The sequence below is a fragment of the Nerophis ophidion genome, linkage group LG17 (genome assembly GCF_033978795.1).
Source record: "Nerophis ophidion isolate RoL-2023_Sa linkage group LG17, RoL_Noph_v1.0, whole genome shotgun sequence".
NCBI lineage: Eukaryota > Metazoa > Chordata > Actinopteri > Syngnathiformes > Syngnathidae > Nerophis > Nerophis ophidion.
Genome location: NC_084627.1, coordinates 41,233,743 through 41,257,928, shown reverse-complemented (window position 1 = coordinate 41,257,928; position 24,186 = coordinate 41,233,743). Strand labels below are relative to the sequence as shown.

General features: G+C 40.2%; 1 protein-coding gene across 5 annotated transcripts in view; it reads left to right on the top strand.

Annotated features, from left to right (window-relative positions):
- LOC133536444 (PALM2-AKAP2 fusion protein) overlaps positions 1 to 24,186 on the top strand; it is a 225,984-nt gene that overhangs the window by 29,691 nt on the left and 172,107 nt on the right. For 2 of the 5 annotated variants that reach the window (XM_061876969.1, XM_061876968.1), the window contains exon 1: positions 1,296 to 1,606. In XM_061876969.1, coding sequence (XP_061732953.1) covers positions 1,382 to 1,606 — 225 coding nt within the window. In that variant the 5' untranslated portion in view covers positions 1,296 to 1,381. Of the gene's footprint in view, positions 1 to 1,295; positions 1,607 to 24,186 lie in introns of those variants that run through there. The other 3 variants (XM_061876971.1, XM_061876970.1, XM_061876972.1) reach the window with 3 other exon arrangements.

The following is a 24,186-nucleotide window of genomic DNA, read 5'->3' as shown; positions in this document are numbered from 1 at the left end:
GGAGGGATTCAAGTTGCACCACTGGCCCGAAGATGCGAAAGTGTCAGCAGCCAGACCCCCATTGAATGTGCCAGAGTGTCTTCACATTTTACCAGCGATGCTAAGACAGACATGGCACAGAGATGTATGGATAACCTGCAGGTGCATTTGCAACGATTAAGTCAACGAAATCACAAAGGTGAGTTTTGTTGATGTTGTTGACTTATGTGCTAATCAGACATATTTGGTTGCAGCATGACTGCCAGCTAATCGATGCTAACATGCTATGCTAATCGATGCTAACATGCTATTTACGCTAGCTGTATTTACATTTGAAACTAGATACCCACATTTAATGCGAAACAAACACTTACCAATCAACATATTTAAGTTGCTCCAGTGTCACAAGATGCGAAAGTCCTGATCGTTTGGTCCGCACATTTGACCGGCGATGCTAATAAGGCAGCCATGCTATGGGCCACTTCATTAGGTACACCCATGCTATGGTGGAGTAGCGTCAATAGCTATTCGCTCAATAGCTTCAGTTTCTTCTTCAATTTCGTTTTCGCTATCTGCCTCCATACTCCGACCATCTGTTTCAACACATGCGTAATCTGTTGAATCGCTTAAACCGCTGAAATCCGAGTCTGAATCCGAGCTAATGTCGCTATATCTTGCTGTGGTAACCGCCATGTTGTTTGTATTGGCAGCCCTGTATGACGTCACAGGGAAATGGACGGTTGATTTACGGATAGCGAAAGTCAGGCACTTTAAAGCTTTTTTTAGGGATATTCCGGGAGGTGTAAAATTTTAAAAAAAACTTTGAAAAATAAAACACGCCACTGGGAACTGGTTTTTATTGTATTTAACCCTTTTGAAATTGTGATAATGTTCCCCTTTAAGCCGCTGAAATCCGAGTCTGAATCCGAGCTATTGTCGCTATATCTTTCTGTTCTATCCGCAATGTTTGTTTGTATTGGCATCACTATGTGACGTCACAGGAAAATGGACGGGTGGATTTACAGATTGGGAAATTTAGGCACTTTAAAGCCTTTTTTCGGGAAATTCCATGATGGGTAAAATTTTGAAAAAAACTTCGAAAAATAAAAAAAGCTACTGGGAACTGATTTTTATTGCTTTTAACCCTTCTGAAATTGTGATAATGTTCCCCTTTAAGACACAAACTCCAAGTCATCTTTTCCCACTTTCTGTTTACGCCTTCTCTCCCTCCTGTGCTGCCTCTGGTCTGGATCCTTCTTGCCGCTGTCACGTCCCTCAGCCTCAGCTGCTCCTCCCAGCTGTGGAAGCACACATGGCTCTTGCCTAAAAAAGAGCGAGGAAGGGAAGTGGGAGGAGAGAGGGCGATCCAGAAGAGAGAGGGGAAGAGACACATGGCCAGTGAATGAGATCTTTGCCTCTTGCTTGGATTACTCCTGAGGATTTGCTAGCTCCAAACTCTAACTTCCACATCCAAACCTCTGGCACTCCGAAGCGCATCTCTCCCCAATTCTCACCTCTCGTTCTCCCTTCACCCTCCCCACCTCCCCTCTCCTCTCCCCTGCCTTCCCCTCTCAGGATGTCGTGCGAGGAGGCTCAGCTCCACAAGGAGAGGTTGCAGGCATTGGCGGTAAGTCCCAGTGTCTTCACATTCTCTCCTCAGCTCTCCTGCTTTGCCTCGGCCATCCATTCATTTGAGTGGTTCAGAGTTCATAGACCAGATGAACCGATGAAAGCTTTCATGGTGTCTCACCTTTGATCTACCTGTGTGTTATTCACTACTATGAACCGCCTTTGTCTCATTCTACCTTCATGCTCATTCATGTTTCATTTGCTATGCAATCATGCAGTCTGAAGAGCCTGCATGTTAGCAAGTTTGTCAATCATGATCTGATATATATTGTGGATCATAAAGAACACACCCTAAACTACTCTTGAAAATCATAATCATGTCAAGCTGATTTTCAAAACCATCACTATGACATCCTTAAAGGGGAACATTATCACCAGACCTATGTAAGCGTCAATATATACCTTGATGTTGCAGAAAAAAGAACCATATGTTTTTTTTAACCGATTTCCAAACTCTAAAAGGGTGAATTTGGCGATTTAAACACCTTTTTAATCGTTGGCCTGTCGGAGCGATGACCTTTCACCCGTGACGTCACATCGTGAAGCGATCCACCATTTTCACAAACACATTACACACACCAAGTCAAATCAGCTCTGTTATTTTCCGTTTTTTCGACCGTTTTCCGGTAACTTGGAGACATCATGCCTCGTCGGTGTGTTGTCGGAGGGTGTAACAACCCAGAGACGGGTTCAAGTTGCAACAGTGGTCAAAAGATGCGAAAGTCCCTCGTTTGTTCCGCACACTGTACCGACGACAACTATGCTACGACAGAGATGGCAAGAATGTGTGGATATCCTGCGACACTCAAAGCAGATGCATTTCCAACGATAAAGTCAACGAAATCACAAAGGTGAGCTTTGTTGATGTTACTGACTTATATGGAGTGTGCTAATCGATGCTAACATGCTATTCAGGCTAGCTGTATGTACATATTGCATCATTATGCCTCATTTGTAGCTATATTTGCATCCAGCCTTTCCCTCCACCCACATTTAATGCCAAACAAACACATACCAATCGTTGGTTAGAAGGCGATCGCCGAATTCGTACAGGCTTTTTCCCGTGCCGCTGTCTGTCGTGATATGGCTCAAAAGCTTCTGTTTATTCTTTAATTTCGTTTTCCACACTCCAACCATCCGTTTCAATACATGCGTAATCTGTTGAATCGCTTACGGCGCTGAAATCTTAGTCTGAATCCGAGCTAATATCGCTATACCTTTCTGTGCTATCCGCCATGTTTGTTTCTGTGTGGTCACGCTGTGACGTCACTGGATAATGGACGGGTGGATGTAACGACGGTTAAATCCGGCACTTTGAAGCCGTTTTTGCGTGATGGGTAAAATTTTGAGAAAACTTTGAAATATAAAATAAGCCACTGGGAACTGATTTTTATTGGTTTTAACCCTTCAGAAATTGTGATAATGTTCCCCTTTAAAACATTGCATTGACTTTTGACAACTTGAGTCAGAATTGGTTAGGCAAAAATATCCCTTTATTTAGATTACTTGATTTATGGTATTGGTCACGGCGATGTCAAGGGTTTTTGCTCATTTTCACAACAAAGTGATTTGCAGAAGTGTGGTCTGAAGAGTGAATACGTGCTTTGAAGCGTAATGTGCAGTACTCGGTGTTATACATTTGTGAAAAAGTTTTCATCGGTGATTTAGAGACAAACATTTAACAATACAAAGAATATCCTCACATATCTGTCTTGACCAACTCTCACCTTCTCAAGTGTAAAGTTTTCAAGGGTTGAATACTTTTTACTTCTTAGTGTTTTTTATGTAATGTTTGCGATGAAGGCCTGTGGCATGTGAGGATAGTTGATAGGACGTCAGAGCAACAGTCAGTCCTGGGGTTCAGTGTCTGTGACTAAATTTGGCGCCAGCAGAACCACAGCATACCACACACACACGGACACACACACATTCCCATAACACACAAGTCAAGGGGAACAGCAACAGCAGCAGCAGATGGAGAAACTATTTTGGCCACGTTCAAACATGGCACCCACACCAGGCCTCATTTATCTACACCAGCTTGGCACTCGGAGAAACGAAGTGGAAAGTTCCCATTGGTGTACAAACTCTTTTATGCTTTGGGGTAAATCACAGGGCCAAGAAAAAAGTTTTTCTGCAGAGCGTGCAGAATATCATGGGGGCAGCTGTTGTAAACTTTCCCCTACAAACAGTTCTACCATGTGGTCATTGACGATATATCTGTGAGACTTGCTGGGCATAGCGATGCCGGAGTCGTTCTTCCAAGGATGCGATCGGGCAAGAACATAGCGTACGGTAAGAAATAAAGATGTATTAATAAGTAAAACAGACTAAGAAACAGAAAGACTTGTACTAGGCAGAAAAAAAAGTGCTAGCATGGGAGCTAGGGAAATAGCAGACAAACTTGCACAAGGGCACAAAAAGGCAAAACAAAACTTCTAGCATGAGAGCTAGGGATAACTAGGCGTAGCGCGAAAGCTAGCGAGTAGAAAACTATTTATAGCAGTTGCGTGTAAGCATATTAGGATCCGAGACAGAATGAACAAAAGGGGCAGGCTTAAATAAAGCAGTAATCAAGAATAACAGGTGTGCATAAACAGCGAGTAGCAGGTGGAACTAATATCCAACCATGGTGACAGAACAAGCAGGAACTAAGGACGTCAAACTTTGATAAAAATATTGAACTCAGATGCAGAGTTGGGACTTTAGACAAGCTTTTATTTTGATAATTTCCTTTTACCTCCAAAGTCAAGAAATAACATATATATATAATCACAAAAAAAAACCTACTCGGCGAAAAGGTTCCAGAAAAAGAAGGAACAACCGAAAATCACTCCGAACGGAGGAAAACACAAAAGTAAAGACGAACTATAATTGACGCCGTATATGCTATAAACAGTATTTAACAAAAAACGCTCCAACAGGAGGATCAAAACAACATCTATGAAAATTTCTACACTACCTGATCTAATAAAGTATTTAACAAAAATATCCATTTTCTATTTTCTACCGCTTATTCCCTTTCGGGGTGGCGGGGGGCGCTGGCGCCTATCTCAGCTACAATCGGGCGGAAGGCGGGGTACACCCTGGACAAGTCGCCACCTCATCGCAGGGCCAACACAGATAGACAGACAACATTCACACTCACATTCACACACTAGGGCCAATTTAGTGTTGCCAATCAACCTATCCCCAGGTGCATGTCTTTGGAAGTGGGAGGAAGCCGGAGTACCCGGAGGGAACCCATGGATTCACGGGGAGAACATGCAAACTCCACACAGAAAGATCCCGAGCCTGGATTTGAACCCAGGACTGCAGGACCTTCGTATTGTGAGGCAGACGCACTAATCCCTCTGCCACCGTGAAGCCCATATTTAACAAAAATAGTCACTCAAAAAGTTGAGGAATGAATGAAAACATTTTAACTGAAACTTACCACTGCGGCTGAATAACTAAATTATCAAAATCACTCTGCTGAGGAGGAAGAAAGGAAAACTCAAAATATTCATAATGGGGTTCAGGATCAAGGGACATAAGCACAGGACAAGGCAAGGCATGGACGCTAGAGAGCACGAATAAACGAGACAATCTGGCACAGAACAAAGGAAGGAGTGAGCTTATAAAACACATGAAGGTAATAGGGAACAGCTGGAAACAATCAGAGAACAGGGATGACGTCAGACTGATGACACAAAAGGAAGGGCAAGTGACCTGAAACATGGGGAGAGTTACTTTTCAAATTAAAACCATAAGACAAAAAACCCCAAACCAATCAATCAATCAATGTTTACTTATATAGCCCTAAATCACTAGTGTCTCAAAGGGCTGCACAAACATCCTCGGTAGGCCCACATAAGGGCAAGGAAAACTCACACCCAGTGGGACATCGGTGACAATAATGACCCAGTGGGACATCGGTGACAATGATGACTATGAGAAACTTAGAGAGGACGAAAGCAATGGATGTCGAGCGGGTCTAACATGATACTGTGAAAGTTCAATCCATAATGGATCCAACACAGTCGCGAGAGTCCAGTCCAAAGCGGATCCAACACAGCAGCGAGAGTCCCGTTCACAGCGGAGCCAGCAGGAAACCACCCCAAGCGGAGGCGGATCAGCAGCGCAGAGATGTCCCCAGCCGATACACAGGCGAGCAGTACATGGCCACCGGATCGGACCGGACCCCCTCCACAAGGGAGAGTGGGACATAGAAGAAAAAGAAAAGAAACGGCAGATCAACTGGTCTAAAAAGGGAGTCTATTTAAAGGCTAAAGTATACAAATGAGTTTTAAGGTGAGACTTAAATGCTTCTACTGAGGTGGCATCTCGAACTGTTACCGGGAGGGCATTCCAGAGTACTGGAGCCCGAACGGAAAACGCTCTATAGCCCGCAGACTTTTTTTGGGCTTTGGGAATCACTAATAAGCCGGAGTCCTTTGAACGCAGATTTCTTGCCGGGACATATGGTACAATACAATCGTCAAGATAGGATGGAGCTAGACCGTGTAGTATTTTATACGTAAGTAGTAAAACCTTAAAGTCACATCTTAAGTGCACAGGAAGCCAGTGCAGGTGAGCCAGTACAGGCGTAATGTGATCAAACTTTCTTGTTCTTGTCAAAAGTCTAGCAGCTGCATTTTGTACCAACTGTAATCTTTTAATGCTAGACATGGGGAGACCCGAAAATAATACGTTACAGTAATCGAGGCGAGACGTAACAAACGCATGGATAATGATATCAGCGTCTTTAGTGGACAGAATGGAGCGAATTTTAGCGATATTACGGAGATGAAGGAAGGCCGTTTTAGTAACAAAACAAGACATCCCTTGTGTGACACAAACAACAGAATGTGATACCAAAATGGAACAAAACAAGAATATGCGATGATCCGGGTAGCGGATCGTAACAAAATCCTCTTTAAGGTTCTGCTGAACGTGCCAAAATCTGCGATATCAACAACATTCTGCTGATGGATCCTATAGTTAATCATTTGAGCCTATTTGGTCTTGTCTCTGAAACACAGCAAGAGCATTAATGGCTCTTAAGCAAACCCACCAGAGGGTTAGCATTACGCTTCTGACAACTCTCGGCGGTGGCTAAGCACTCTGTAATCCTTAAAGTGTGCTAAGCGTCACACGTCCCAGTGTAAATACAGGATGACGACCGAAAGATAATAAACTGCAAGCACGGTGATAATAACCAAATGAATGCTGACATATTACCCCGATGTACATGACGTCCTTGTTTTGTCGGAACGAGCATATACAGTGTGTGCAGCTGACAAGCCAGTGATTACATCAATCATTCACACTCCCAGATTTTATTATCATTCACATCAGTGTCTTTTTTTCATCACTTCTGATCTGGCACTCGAATGGAATATATCACGTGGTGTAAAAAGTTTGTGTTCCAAGCCGTATTTCCATCATTTAAATTGAAAGCCGACTTGTCAGTTGGCCAGCGTGACGTTCCTTTACCACAAAGGGTAGCTGATGATTTAAGCACCCAAGACATTTTACTATTTCAGAGTCACACTGTCAGAGTGATGACATCATTCTCATCACTATAAAATCATTGCTATGACTTCAGAGAACAGTGAGTAGGCCATATTAATTATTTAGTGCTCCAGACATCACACTCTTTAGGACAGGGGTCGGGAACCCTTTTGGCTGGGAGAGCCAAAAAGCCAAATATTTTGAAATATATTTCCGTAAGAGCCATATAATATTTTTTTTAACACTGAACACAACTAAACGCGCGCATTTTTAAGTAAAACCAACATTTCTAGAGTATAATAGGTCTCTTATTCTTTGTAATAACATTGTTATTCTGAAGCTAACTGTGGAGGGGGCGTGGCCTGCGGGCCTGCATCGACAGGTGCGTAGAGGGCCCACCTGGGCCTTGTTATCTAATCACCTGTCGCTCTGTTATAAGCAGCAGCTAGGAGGAGAGACGGGGTTGGAGCTGGAAATGCAATTGCTGGAAAACAACTGAGAGATTTATTGAAAAATAAAACAATATTGTAACCCTGAAACAGGCTCTCATGTCGGTGCTTGGGGGTCTGAAGAACCCCCCAGGAGGGCAAGCCCCACACTAACCAATAATAAATAAATAACTTCTTACCATTGACGCAACTTCTTGAACCGGTGCGGTAGGAAACGGATGGACAGATTAAAAATGCATGAGAATAATTGATATTTTGAACATTATTTTTAACACTGTGATTACAAGTGGAATTATTCATTACTTATCGTGTTAAGCAACGTCTGCTCAGATTTATCAGAGAGCCAGATGCAGTCATCAAAAGAGCCACATCTGGCTCTAGAGCCATAGGTTCCCTACCCCTGCTCTAGGATATTAATAACACCCTCACAATTTTTCAATTGTTATGTATTAGTATACTAAAAAAGGCTCAACAACTGTACTGTATATGTGCAACATTTCACACCAGGGGTCACCAACCGTTTTGAAACCAAGAGCTACTTCTTGGGTACTGATTAATGCGAAGGGCTACCAGTTTGATACACACTTAAATAAATTGCCAGAAATAGCCAATATGCTTAATTTACCTTTAATAAATACATCTATATATATATTAAAAAATGGGTATTTCTATCTGTCATTCCTTCGTACATTTTTTTTCCTTTTACAGAAAAGGTTTTTTTGTAGAGAATAAATGATGAAAAAAACACTTAATTGAACAGTTTAAAAGAGGAGAAAACAGGAAATAAAAATGCAAATTTAATTTTGAAACATAGTTTATCTTCAATTTTGACTCTTTAAAATTCAAAATTCAACCAAAAGTAAGAAGAGAAAAACTAGCTAATTCGAATCTTTTTTTAAAATTAATAAAAGGAATTTATGGAACATCATCTGTAATTTTTCCTGATTAAGATTAATTTTAAAATGTTGATGACATGTTTTAAATAGGTTAAAATCCAATCTGCACTTTGTTAGAATATATAACAAATTGGACCAAGCTATATTTCTAACAAAGACGAATCATTATTTGTTCTAGATTTTCCAGAACAAAAAATGTTAAATCAATTCAAAAGACTTTAAAATAAGATTTAAATTTGATTCTACAGATTTTCTAGATTTGCCGGAATAATTTTTTTGAATTTTAATCATAATAAGTTTGAAAGAATATTTCACGAATATTCTTCGTTGAAAAAACAGAAGCTAAAATGAAGAATTAAATTACATTTTATTTATTATTCTTTACAATTAAAAAAAAAAACAATTACTTGAACATTGATTTAAATTGTCAGGAAAGAAGTGGAAGGAATTTAACATGTAAAAAGGTATATGTGTTTAAAAATCCTAAAATCATTTTAAAGGTTGTATTTTTTCTCTAAAATTGTCTTTCTGAATGTTATAAGAAGCAAAGTAAATAAATAAATGAATGTATTCAAACAAGTGAAGACCAAGTCTTTAAAATATTTTCTTGGGTTTTCAAATTCTACTTAAGTTTTGTCTCTCTTAGAACTAAAAATGTCGAGCAAAGCGAGACCAGCTTGCTAGTAAATAAATCCAATTTAAAAAAACAGAGGCAGCTCACTGGTAAGTGCTGCTATATGAGCATTTTTTTAGAACAGGCCAGCGGGCGACTCATCTGGTCCTTACGGGCTACCTGGTCTACACAATACAAACAATTGTAACATAATTGTACATAAGGACTGTAAATGAGTCAAACAGTAGGCGAGGGTTACTGTTGAGGGTATTAATCATTCAGTACAACAGAGAATGTTCTGTGTTGTGTTGTCCTTTGGCCAGGAAACACACACACACACACACACACAACCTCGCCGTCTGATAGTGATTACAGTCTCTCAGATGCCAGCAGTGTTGGTTTCTGTGGTTCCTAATTGGTCAGATGAAGTTGATGTCATGCTTTTGGACTCAGCTCCGTAATTGGCAGGTTGTGAACACAGTAGTTGGGGGAGTCTGGTCTGGGCTTCCTAAAGGACTGATTACATGTGTGGCTGAGTGTATGTTTGTATACGTGAATGGCCAGCGTTACAGCGTTCTAATTAGCCAATCCCCAGAGGACACGGGAGAATAAAGTGCAAATCCGTGGCAATTGTGTGTATGCACGGACTCGGTGACTGGGACACGTTTACACAAATGACTTCAGCACTTTGGACTTTTCGCAACACACGTCACAGTCATCTTTCCAGTTCACAGTGTGTGTGCTTTTTGGGGAAGGGGGGGGGGGGGTTTGCTGACGTCTAACAGGCACATGGACCGCCAGACAGGAACTGTGGCGGATCAAAGTTTTAGATAAAGTAGCTGACCTTTGTAAGACTCACATTTGCAGACCTTATAAAAGTAATGAAGGTTTAACTACTAAAGCCCCCCCGAGTTCAACCACAGATTGCTCCCCAGTCTGACTGAGTGGTGATCGTAACGGATGTTGGACGTTTTCTGGATCCACTTAGTGGGGGTCTCAGAGCGAGGAGTGAGTGGGACGGGGTGAGAAGGAGGGGGATGCAATAGCTAGACATTGGCATGTGTGGAGATTTGTGGCTGCTTTGCAGTGGAGGAGTGGAATAATGGACTGCAGCAAAAGGAGTCAACAGAGTGGGGGCTGGGCAGATCTCGGTCGCCAAATCTACTAATTTACTCTACCCATTAGTCAATGATCATATAATAACGTACAAACCCCGTTTCCATATGAGTTGGGAAATTGTGTTAGATGTAAATATAAACTAAATACTACAATTTACAAATAATTTTCAACCCATATTCAGTTGAATATGCTACAAAGACAACATATTTGATGTTCAAACTGATAAACATTTTTTTTTGGGCAAATAATCATTAACTTTAGAGTTTGATGCCAGCAACACGTGGCAAAAAAGTTGGGAGAGGTGGCAATAAATACTGATAAAGTTGAGAAATGCTCATCAAACACTTATTTGGAAGATCCCACAGGTGTGCAGGCTAATTGGGAACAGGTGGGTGCCATGATTGGGTATAAAAGCAGCTTCCATGAAACGCTAAGTAATTCACAAACAAGGAAAGGGCGAGGGTCACCAATTTGTAAGCAAATTGTCGAACAGTTTTAGAACAACATTTCTCAACGAGCTATTGCAAGGAATTTAGCGATTTTACAATCTACGGTCCGTAAAATCATCAAAAGGTTCAGAGAATCCGGAGAAATCACTGCACGTAAGCGATGATATTACGGACCTTTGATCCCCCAGGCGGTACTGCATCAAAAACTGACATCAGTGTGTAAAGGATATCACCACATGGGCTCAGGAACACTTCAGAAAACCACTGTCAGTAACTACAGTTGGTCGCTACATCTGTAAGTGCAAGATAAAACTCTGCTATGCAAACCAAAACCCATTTATCAACAACACCAAGGAACGCCGCCGGCTTCGCTGGGCCCGAGCTCATCTAAGATGGACTGATGCAAAGTGGAAAAGTGTTCTCTGGTCTGACAAGTCCACATTTCAAATTATATTTGGAAACTGTGGATGTGGTGTCCTCCAGAACCAAAATGAAAATAACCATCCGGATTGTTATAGGCGCAAAGTTCAAAAGCCAGCATCTGTGATGGTATGGGGGTGTATTAGTGGCCAAGGAATGGGTAACTTACACATCTGTGAAGGCACCATTAATGCTGAATGGTCCATACAGGTTTTGGAGCAACATATGTTGTCATCGAAGCGACGTCATTATGGACGCCCCTGCTTATTTCAGCAAGACAATGCCAAGCCACATGTTACAACAGTGTGGTTTCGTAGTAAAAGAGTGCGAGTACTTTTCTGGCCTGCCTGCAGTCCAGACCTGTCTCCCATGGAAAATGTGTGGCGCATTATGAAGCGTAAAATACAACAACAAGACTGTTGAACAACTTAAGCTGTACATCAAGCAAGACTGGTAAAGAATTCCACTTTCAAAGCTTCAACAATTAGTTTCCTCAGTTCCCAAACATTTATTGAGTGTTGTTAAAGGAAAAGGTGATGTACACAGTGGTGAACATGCCCTTTCCCAACTACTTTGGCACATGTTGCAGCCATGAAATTCTAAGTTAATTATTATTTGGAGAAAAAAAACAAGTTTATGAGTTTGAATATGAAATATCTTGTCTCTGTAGTGCATTCAACAGAATATGGGTTGAAAATGATTTGCAAATCATTGTATTCCGTTTTATATTTACATCTAACACAATTTCCCAACTCATTTAGAGACGTAGTTTGTATTATAACGTAAAAGTAGTACCTCAACTTATGAGCGATGTGATGGAGTTGTGAGTTGAAAACATTTGTATGTCAAATCAATGTTGCCTTCACGTTCACGTTCTTTCTTCCTGGTTAGAAAACATCTCCAGCTATAAGCTCATGCTAGGAGTAAGACCAGATGTTTTGGGTGGGTCTTACAGGCTCTATTGAAACATTTGGTTCGGCAGCTAAAGTCGGGGATGCTTGTAACTTAGATTTCTGCTTGCAACTTAAATCACAACAATTTCCTTCGAGACTGCTCTGATGTCAAAACACTTGACGTTTATTTATCGTGTTATGTTTGTGTTGTATTATCTTTTAACCTGCCCATTGTATAGCACTTTGGCCACCCCTGTGTAAACTTTTAAATGTGCTTTATAAATAAAGTTGATTTGATTTGATACGTTGAGTCACTCTTAAGTTAAGGTACCATTGTGCATTGTATTTGTATTGATGCTGTCAAATGATTCCATGTTGATGTTTAGTCAGATGAATTTTAGGTATGCAGTGGATTAGTAATAGTTGTTTGTATGTTTGTGAAAGATAAGCCGGAGTGATTTTGTCACATGGGGGTCGCATCTTTATGCGGGATCGTTCCTCCGATGCAAACAAGGACACTCCGGACGAAAACGTAAAGGTAGGATTTGATTTAATAAATAATTCACTGTACTAGACCGACAGAAACAAATGAAAGAACAGCGTGCCGAACGCACGGGAAGCTAAGAAAAAAACTTAAAACAGAGTCTAGGACGTGAATACGTGACTGTTGCTTACTGCGAACCAGGAACCCTGGACGAATGATTAAAAAGGGCAGGCTTAAATAATGTCTCTTGATTAGACACAGGTGTGTCCCAAAAAACAGAGGCAGGTGAAAATCATAAGTAACCATAATGACAAAACGAACAAGGAAGGGCAACCAGGCACTAAAGAAGTCCAAAACTAACAGAACTTAATTAAACTTAGACTTAGACAAACTTTAATGATCCACAAGGGAAATTGTTCAACACAGTAGCTTAGTTACAATGATGGAAAGTATAAGAATGGAAAGGACAATGCAGGTATAAATAGACTAGGTATAGCAATGTACATTATAACATATCTGCGAATATATACGATATATACTTAATATGTGTACAATATATTATATTTACAGATATAATATGTCTATAACATATATACAATATATCCTAAATGCTATGTACACTATCACAGTATATTTGGCAGCCCCAGCATAAAAAAGAGAGTAAGTCCAGCAGAAAATAGAATATAGACATTAACAACAAAGAGAAGTAGCTGACATAGAAGGTGTCAGGAAATAGGCGGATATAAAGTTGTTTTTTCGATGCAGAGGATGATTTGCACGGGCGAGACGTGACTGTGAGTACATCTTTTAATTATATAATATATACAAAACAGGGAAAACAAAAACACTTGCTCAATGGCATGAAAGACAATTCAACTATAAACTTAAACAGCATGATGGCAAAACTAAAGACATGAAACAAAAGAGTGCACTGTGGCATAAATACAAAACTTACGTGGATCAAAACAAGGGCATTGATAGCGGGGTGTTCAAGGGCATGAAGGTAGCGCAGCATGGGTAGGGTGCGTACGTGTGTGAAGATCCCAGAATGATATTATCTGTTGCTGTATGGGGAGTGATTATACAGCTGGATGGAGTGTGGAATGAAGGAGTTCTTGAATTGCACAGTGCGGGAAGGAAGTTGAAGGAGCCTGTTGGAGTAAGAACTCCGCTGTCCCTCAATTGTCTGGTGGAGTGGGTGGGAAGGATTGTCCATGATGGCCAACAGTTTGTCCAGTGTCCTCTTGTCCCTCACTGATACAAACGCCTCCAACTGCGAGCCAATATTTTTGCCGGCTTTCCGGATCAGTTTATCAATCCGGTTTTAGTCCCTTTTGCCGGTGCTGCTCCCCCAACAAACCACAGCGAAGTGGAGGGCACTGGCCACAACAGACTGATAGAAGATCTCCAACAGCTTGCTGCACACATTAAAGGACCTAAGCTTCCTCAGAAAAAGAGTCTGCTCATTCCCTCCTTGTAAAACAGCATTGCAGTTGTCCTTCCAGTCCAGTCTGCTGTTCAAATGAACTCCCAGGTACTTATATTGCCCCACCACTGCCACCTCCCGGCCCTGGATATTGATGGGCTCCACCGGGGTCATACTCTTCCTGAAGTCGATGACCAGCTCCTTGGTCTTGTCCACGTTAAGGACCAGATGGTTCGCCTGAGACCACTCCACAAAGTCAGCAATCAGTGTCCTATACTCCAATTCCTGTCCCTCTCTGACACACCTGACCACAGCAGAGTCGTCAGAATATTTTTACAGGTGGCAGAACCTGGAACTGTAGTGGAACTCTGAGGTGTACAGGGTGAACAGGAAAGGAGACAGGACAGTCCCCTGTGGAGCACCTACACCACTGACCACAGTATCTGACAGGGAGCTCCCCAGGGGCACAAACTGGGGCCTGTCAGACAAGCAATGTCTGAACATGATCCGGACCAGGATCATGACAGATTTGGCTGTGTGAGGAGCAGGCACCTCCATCAGGATAATCAGCTGTGAATCCTTACTTTATCAGTGTGTAGAAAATAAAATGGCTATCGCACGAAACTCAAAATCAGTTGACGGTTTGTACCTTCTGTGGTGTGATTGTATTGTGGGAGAACTACAGAGTCGACATGCTATGACGTCACGAGTGTGCAATGTCGCGGGAGACAGAAGAGTAGTGAGTGAGAGAGCAATGACAAGCATCCACGTTATAAAGTACAGCTGGACTCACGTATGTCATTCAGTACCACGACATCTTAAATAAAACAACACAAGAGTCATGGCTGCCGGCGAAAAGATTGACAGGCGCTCGATGCTTTAGCTAATGTGACTGAAGACGAGAACGGATGTGAGTACAACAACCAGAAGGGTGTCGAGCGAGACTAGCACTCATTAGACCAGTAGTTCTTAACCTGGGTTCGATCAAACCCTAGGGGTTCGGTGAGTCGGCCTCAGGGGTCCGGCAGAGGTCAAAACACACCCGACTCATCGTCTCAATAAAAACTTCTCCCTATCTGCGTATTACGGATAGGGCAACAGCAGAAGTCACAACCGATTTGCAGGTGTGTCATTTGTTGTGAGTTTATGCAGTCTAGTGTGAGTTTAGTGAACAAGGTGATGTTCATGCACGGTTCATTTTGTGCACCAGTAATAAAACATGGTAACACTTGAGTATGGGGAACATAATCACCATTAATTATTTTTGCTTATTAACATGCAAATTAGTAACATATTGGCTCTTAATTAGTCATTATTAAAGGGGAACATTATCACAATTTCAAAAGGGTTAAAACAATAAAAATCAGTTCCCAGTGGCTTGTTGTATTTTTTCAAGTTTTTTTCAAAATTTTACCGGTCCCGGAATATCCCTAAATAAAGCTTTAAAGTGCCTTATTTTCGCTATCTTCGAAACCATTATCCATTTCCCTGTGACGTCATACAGTGCTGCCAATACAAACAACATGGCGGTTACCACAGCAAGATATAGCGACATTAGCTCGGATTCAGACTCGGATTTCAGCGGCTTAAGCGATTCAACAGATTACGCATGTATTGAAACAGATGGTCGGAGTATGGAGGCAGATAGTGAAGACGAAATTGAAGAAGAAATTGAAGCTATTGAGCGAATAGCTATTGACGCTATTCGGCCATAGTGTGGGTGTACCTAGTGAAGTGGCCCACAGCATGGCTGCCTTATTAGCATCGCCGGTAAAATGTGCGGACCAAACGATCAGGACTTTCGCATCTTGTGACACTGGAGCAACTTAAATCCGTCGATTGGTAAGTGTTTGTTTCGCATTTAATGTGGGTATCTAGTTTCAAATGGACATATAGCTAACGTAAATAGCATGTTAGCATCGATTAGCATAGCATGTTAGCATCGATTAGCTGGCAGTCATGCCGTGAACAAATATGTCTGATTAGCACATAAGTCAACAACATCAACAAAACTCACCTTTGTGATTTCGTTGACTTAATCGTTGCAAATGCATCTGCAGGTTATCCATACATCTCTGTACCATGTCTGTCTTAGCATCGCCGGGAAAATGCGAAGACACTCTGGTACATTCAATGGGGGTCTGGCGGCAAATTTCTTGCCAGTGGTGCAACTTGAATCCCTCCCTGTTAGTGTTGTTACACCCTCCGACAACACACCGACGAGGCATGATGTCTCCAAGGTTCCAAAAAATAGTCGAAAAAACGGAAAATAACAGAGTTGAGACCCGGTGTTTGTAATGTGAAAATGAATATGGCGGGTGGGTGTGTTACCTCGGTGACGTCACATTCTGACGTCATCGCTAAAAGACCGATAAACAGAAAGGCGTTAAATTTGCCTAAATTCACCCATTTAGAGTTCGGAAATCAGTTAAAAAAATACATGGTCTTTTTTCTGCAACATCAAGGTATATATTGACGCTTGCATAGGTTTGGTGAAAATGTTCCCCTTTAAGTACTTATTAATGCCTAATTCGGCATGGCCTCATTATAACCCTAACCCTAACCAAATAACTCCAATTACGCAGTTATTGAGAGCAAAGGATTTTAAAAAAGCATATGATTTTATTTAAAGTTGTATAAATGTTCCAAATATATTGTACGTAAAATGATAATAATTCCCGATGTTGTACATTTTTTTTTTGTATTTCTACTGTTGTGGTGAATAACAACAAAAAAAAAAAGGATCCTAATCTATTCATAATAATGTTTACTAGTATCTTTATAATCTGCCATTTATGGCCTTTGGAAGCCACCACGAGGCCAAAAATAATTACCAGTAAGTAGGGCTCCAGTTAATGTTTCTTTTTCTGAGCAATCGAGTAAACCATCGATTATTTTGTTTGATTATTGAGTAATCGGATGAAACACACTTTATACCCTTAATGCGTATCTTAGGGAAAATGACTGAAATAATGATTTTTTTTGCTTGCCATTATCTTCATTCTTTTTTTTTTTTTTTTTAAACAAATGCACATTATTAACATTACAATTGCAGTTTTAAAGGGGAACATTATCACCAGACCTATGTAAGCGCCAATATATACCTTGATGTTGCAGAAAAAAAGACCATATGTTTTTTAAACACATTTCCAAACTCTAAATGGATGAATTTGGTGATTTAAACGCCTTTCAATTGTTAGCCTGTCAGAGCAATGACCTTTCACCCGTGACGTCACATCGTGAAGCGACCTGCCATTTTCTCAAACACATTACACACAGCAAGTCAAATCAGCTCTGTTATTTTCCGTTTTTTCGTCTGTTTTCCCGTACCTTTGAGACATCATGCCTCGTCGGATTCAAGTTGCAACAGTGGTCAAAAGATGCGAAAGTCCCTCGTTTGTTCCGCACACTGTACCGACGATGCAGCTGTGCTACGACAGAGATGGCAAGAATGTGTGGATATCCTGCGACACTCAAAGCAGATCCATTTCCAACGATAAAGTCAACGAAATCACAAAAGTGAGTTTTGTTGACGTTATAGACTTATGTGGAGTATGCTAATCAGACATGTTTGGTCACGGCATGACTGCAAGCTAATCAATGCTAACATGCTATTTAGGCTAGCTGTATGTACATCATTATGCCTCATTTGTAGCTATATTTGCATCCAGCCTTTCCCTCCACCCGCATTTAATGCCAAACAAACACACACCAATCGTTGGTTAGAAGGCGATCGCCAAATTTGTCCGCGCTTCCTCCCGGTAACTGCCTCCACACTCCAACCATCCGTTTCAATACATGCGAAAATCTGTTGAATCGCTTATGGCGCTGAAATCCGAGTCTGAATGCGAGCTACTACGCTATACCTTTCTGCGCTATCCGCCATGTTTGTTTCTGGTGGCTTCACGCAGTGACGTCACAGGACGATAGTCGGGTGGATATAGCGATGGTGTAAATCCGACACTTTGAAGCCGTTTTTCGGGATATTGCGTAATGGGTAAAATTTTGAGAAAAACTTCGAAAAATAAAATAAGCCACTGGGAACTGATTTTTATTGGTTTTAACCCTTCAAAAGTTGTGATAATGTTCCCCTTTAACACGTATACAGTTATAACATGTTTAAAAATAGGTCTCTGCTGTTCTGCACAGCACACACACACCACCGCTCTCATGAACGCTCTATTGGTGCGGAATCAATGGCCACAAGTTCAAAGTTCATGTAACTCCATGTGGTCCTTAGTTGATCAAATTGTTATAATTACACTCATTAACTGATTTATCAAAGCAACAGAATATGAATCGAAGCTTATTTCTCATCAAATGAATCGATTGAATGTAGATGTAAGTTTTTGTTTGCAGGGAGGGTCTTCGGCCCGACTAGATCTAGACTAAGTCTAGAATTAGAAGCAACAGCTGAATGGTGTGTATGTGTGTGTGTGTGTCTGTGTGTGTGTGTGTGTGTGTGTGTGTGTGTGTGCGTGCGTGTGTTTGTGTGTGTGTGGGAGATTGGGTTGCAGCAATATGACACAGGAGACGTTGGAATGCTGGTTGAGTATCAGCAGTGGTGTCGACAGGGCTAGCAAGACCTTCTCTGCTGGCCTAACATAACCACAAATCATCATCATAGTTAAAGAAAAAAGTCATTTTTAATTTACTTTCTCTAAATATGTAATATTATTGTACACATTCCTACACACATTTTTGTCAAAATACTAGAATGGATTGGATCATGCCAACCTTTACTGTTTGAACTAAAGTGCCTTACTTTATGCACTTCTTTCATTTCTGCGTCTTTCTTTCCTTCCTTGTAAGTACGCCACTTCCTGCGGCTACAGAAGCTTTGGAAAGATGTTGTGCAGCATTTACGGTAATGTCTTTTTTCAGTGACCCAGCGAAGAAGCATATTATTCCACAATGCATTATGCAGCATAAGGAGTCTTTTCAAAAGCTCTAAAGCTCATATAAGCACTTTTCTAATGTTTTAGACCAGGGGTCACCAACCTTTTTGAAACCAAGAGCTACTTATTGGGTACTGATTAATGTGAAGGGCTACCAGTTTGATACACACTTAAATAAATAGTCAGAAATAGCCAATTTGCTCATTTTACCTTTAATAAATAAATCTATATATATATAAAAAAAATGGGTATTTCCGTCTGTCGTTCCGTCGTACATTTTTTTCCTTTTACAGAAGGTTTTTTGTTGGGAATAAAAGATGAAAAAAACACTTAATTGAACGGTTTAAAAGAGGAAGAAACACGAACAAAAGAAAATTTAAATTTGAAACATAGTTTATCTTCAATTTCGACTCTTTAAAATTCAAAATTCAACAGGAAAAAAGTTAAAAGAAAAACTAGCTCATTTGAATCTTTTTGAAAAAATAAAAAAAATGATTTATGGAACATCATTAGTAATTTTTCCTGATTAAGATTAATTTTAGAATTTTGATGACATGTTTTAAATAGGTTCAAATCCAATCTGCACTTTGTTACAATATATAACAAATTGGACCAAGCTATATTTCTAACAAAGACAAATCATCACTTCTTCTAGATTTTCCAGAACAAAAATTTTAAAATAAATTCAAAGGACTTTAAAATAAGATTTAAATTTGATTCTACAGATTTTCTAGATTTGCTAGAATATTTTTTTTTTGTTTTAATCATAATAAATTTGAAGAAATATTTCACAAATATTCTTCGTTGAAAAAACAGAAGCTAAAATGAAGAATTAAATTAAAATGTATTTATTATTATGTACAATAAAAAAAATACATTTACTTGAACATTGATTCAAATTGTCAGGGAAAAAAAGAGGAAGGAATTTAAAAGGCAAAAAGGTACATGTGTTTAAAAATCCTAAAATAATTTTTAAGGTTGGATTTTTTCTGTAAAATTGTCTTTCTGAAAGTTATAAGAAGCAAAGTAAAAGTGAAGACCAAGTCTTTCAAATATTTTCTTGGATTTTCAAATTCTATTTGAATTTTGTCTCTATTAGAATAATAGAGCAAAGCGAGACCAGCTTGCTAGTAAATAAATACAATTTAAAAAAAATAGAGGCAGCTCACTGGTAAGTGCTGCTATTTGAGCTATTTTTAGAACAGGCCAGCGGGTGACTCATCTGGTCCTTACGGGCTACCTGGTGCCCGCGGACACCGCGTTGGTGACCCCTGTTTTAGGGGATGATAGTAAAAGAGTGGAATGTCCCCTCAAGCAACTGACTGGGCAGCAGTTGAAGTATAGCCACCTGGACCAGCAGACGCTAAATAATAAAACTTTTAATTGCAGTCCAGTGAAGCTACGTCCACTATTAGCAGCTTTGCAACACAGCATTGATCTCAGGTGTGGTGAGTGTAGATGCACAGGTATGGTGAGTTGGCTGACCATACGTCCTCTTTTCCCTGGACATGTCCTCTTTTGTGGGGGTGTCCGGGCGGGGTCTTTTAAATGCCTCAATTGTCCGGCATTTTGAATTAGGGTTGGGTGTATTTTCAATGTACTTCCAGGGTTAAGTTACTGTATATATATTACTCTAGTTGGTGAATTCTAGCTGTAAATATTGTAGCGGCTGGCTACAGGATATAAGCTAATGGCTTTGGCTGGGGGGCGGGACTTCCGGGGAAGTTGGGGAAGTGACGCTGTTTACAGGAAGTGGTTTTGCAGAGAAAAGGTCCTTTTTTTGTTTTAAATGTTGACTCTGCATTTTTTTTTTTTTACAGAAGCCTAAAATAATTGGCTCAGAAATGCTACCTCTGTTTTTGTTGTTTTAACTCATGGGTGTCAAACTCTGGCCTCTGAGGCAATATCAAATTAACATTAAAGCTGACCCTGTAACACCGCATTCACCGCTTACACTCTTACTTGCCAACCCTCTCGATTTTCCCTGGAGACTCACGAAGTTCAGTGTCCGTCCCGAATTTACAATATTTGGGGTGGGCTCTAAAGGCACTGCCTTTGGTGTTCTCTACAACCTGTCTCCACGTCCGCTTTTCCTCTGTACAAACAGCGTGCCGGCCCAGTCACATGATATATGCGGCTTATACACACACACAAGTGAATGCATACATACTTGGTCAACAGCCATACAGGTCACACTGAGGGTGGCCGTATAAATAACTGTAACATTGTTACAAATATGCGCCACGCTGTGAACCCACACCAAACAAGAATGACACGTTTCGGGAGAACATCCGCACCGTAACACAATACAAACACAACAGAACAAATACCCAGAATGCCATGCAGCACTAACTCTTCCGGGACGCTACAATATACACCAAACCCCGTCCACCTCAACCCCACCAAATTTCATTTGATATGCCATTGATTTTTTTATATTATTATTATTATTTGAAACTCGATTTTACATGTCACTATAATAATATAAGCCTTGCTTGTTCAATATTCAATGCAAAACTTGTTTGGGTCCCTATTAAAAGGTTAATTTGTTCAACCTCGGCCCGCGGCTTTGTTCAGTTTTAAATTTTGTCCCACTCTGTATTTGAGTTTGAGTCCCCTGTCTTAACTGATTTGTGAAATACCCTTCAGCTTTGGTGTATTCTCTGAGAACATCTGTTTTTGTTTGAAATGTTTTAAGGCATTATTTATATTTTTTACATTAGAATGGTCCACTAAACTGAGAAGAGACATTTTAAAGAATGGGCTGTTACTTATTTTTTGTTCAAATATAATTAACCTGTTTTGAGGTATTATTTTGGGGTTATTTTGAATATTGCTACCTCTGTACTTTTTCTAAAACTGTGAATGTTACATAATATAAGTGTGACTTATTTTGTTATACTGTCAACAGAGGAGAAAAAATGCTTTATTTAAATAAATATATTATTTATAAAGCAAGTTCAAGTATCATTGGCAAATTTTCATCTAGTCCCGGTCTTGGCGTGTGTTCTCTTTTTGGGATTTCAGAATATGGTCAGCCTAATGGTGAGTGTATATTCACAGGTGTGGAACCTTGTCTGCTAGCATTACATTCACTTGCTAAACAGTCAGTAGATTTACCTTCCTCAAGGTTTGTCAAAACGTGGACTTTGGGGTTTGTTTTTCCGGAATGCAAATGAAAGTTGGCACGGGCAAGACGTGAATGTAAGTACATCCTTTGTTTTTAGGGTCCGCCAAAGGACCCTATTGAAACTGCTGCGTTTTATTCTTTCTTTATTATGTATTATTATTATTATTATTATTATTATTATTATTATTATTCCGCCACCTCTTTGGACTGTAATTTGACCCCTTGAACATGCTTCAAAACTCACCAAATTTCACACACTCATCAGAACTGGCGAAAATTGCCATCTAATAAAAAACCAAACCCCAAAAATCAAAAATGCGCTCTAGCGCCCCCTAGGAAAAAAAACAGACTGCTTGTAACTTCCGTTAGCAATGTCGTGAAGACATGAAACAAAATCCTATATGTAGGGCTGACTTAGATCTAGATTTCATAATTCGACTTTACACGGCAAAAATCAACAGAAATTTTGCAAAAACTCATTCGAAGCAAAATTTTCGCAAAAAATGCAATTTTTGCCTCTTTGAGCTGTGATTTGACTCCCTTAAAATGCTTCAAAACTCACCAAACTTGGCACACACATCAGGACTGGCAAAAATTGCGATTTAATGAAAAAACCAAACCCCAAAACTCAAAAATGCGCTCTAGCGCCCCCTAGGAAACAAAAAACAGACTGCTTGTAACTTCCGTTAGCAATGTCGTAGAGACATGAAACAAAATCCTATATGTAGGGCTGACTTAGACCTAGATTTCATAATTTTACTTTACACGGCAAAAATCAACAGAAATTTTGCAAAAACTCATTCAAAGCAAAATTTTCGCAAAAAATAAAATGTTTATCTCTTTGAGCTGTGATTTGACCCCCTTAAAATGCTTCAAAACTCACCAAACTTGGCACACACATCAGGACTGGAAAAAATTGCAATTTAATGAAAAAAACAAACCACAAAACTCAAAAATGCGCTGTAGCGCAATTTTTGAATAAAACACAGAAACATTTGCTCCTAGGAAGAAAACACAGACAAAACTGCTTGTAACTTCCGGTAGGAATGTCGGAGGGACCTGAAACAAAAACCTCTATGTAGGTCTCACTTAAACCTACAATTTAATAACCAATATCCTTCAGCAAAAATTAACATGAAGTTAAAAAGTACCCCTTCAAAATAAAAGTTTTGTAAACACCCGTCACCTTTTTTCAAACATTACCTCCTCTGAACGCGTTTGTCGTTTTGGCTTCAAACTCGCACAGGAGAGAGTTTGATTACTGCTCCGGTTTGGATTTTACGCGTCTTCAAAAAACCCCTGTGCAAAATTTCCTAAAAAATGTCATTTTTGCCTCTTTGAGCTGTAATTTGACCCCCTTAAAATGCTTCAAAGTGCAAGTTTAAGCTCGACAATGCAAAGCGAAAGCCATTAATCAACAACATCCAGAAACGCCAATCTGTAATTTCACCCCCTTAACATGCTTCAAAACACACCAAATTTTACACACACATCAGGACTGGCAAAAATTGCTATTCATAAAAAAACAAACCACAAAAATCAAAATTGCGCTTTAATTCCCCCTAGGAAGAAACCCAGACAAAACTGCTTGTAACTTCTGTTAGGAATATCATACAGACATGAAACAAAATCCTCTGGCCCTGGTCTGACTTAGACCAGGGCTTGGGTCGGGTGGCCAGCAGCCAAAGGCAGATCCGACCAACGCTGCTTGCAGCTTTAATTAACACTATAACTACTAAAAAAAGGCCAACAAAAGGCGTGCACAATGGCAGAGAACAAACTTGACTATGAAAACAAAAACTAGCACTATGGCATGACGATTGTAGCTGAGATAGGCGCCAGCGCCCCCCGCGACCCCGAAAGGGAATAAGCGGTAGAAAATGGATGGATGGATGGATGGGCAAAACACAAAACTCAATCACTGTGACAAAAAAAACTTACGTGGAATGGGCAGCAGGGAAACTGGACAGAATGATTAAACAGGTATGGCACGGCATGAAGGAAGTGGATGTAAAGTCGCCAGGCTGACCACCTGGCAACTACAGGTTTAAATAATGGACATGATTAGTGCAAACAGGTGTGAGACATGAGGACAGGGTGAAAACTAATGAGTTGCTATGGTAGCAAAACAAACCAGGTACTGCAAAATCAGGAACTTATTGTCCAAAAAACAAACCGAACATGACCAAAACAAAATGTGATATCATACACGTGACAAGATTAATGTTCCTAAACTCAGGTGCATCATGACAAGAAGGTACATCTACGACTGTGCACTTTAGGTGCATCATGACAAGCAGGTACA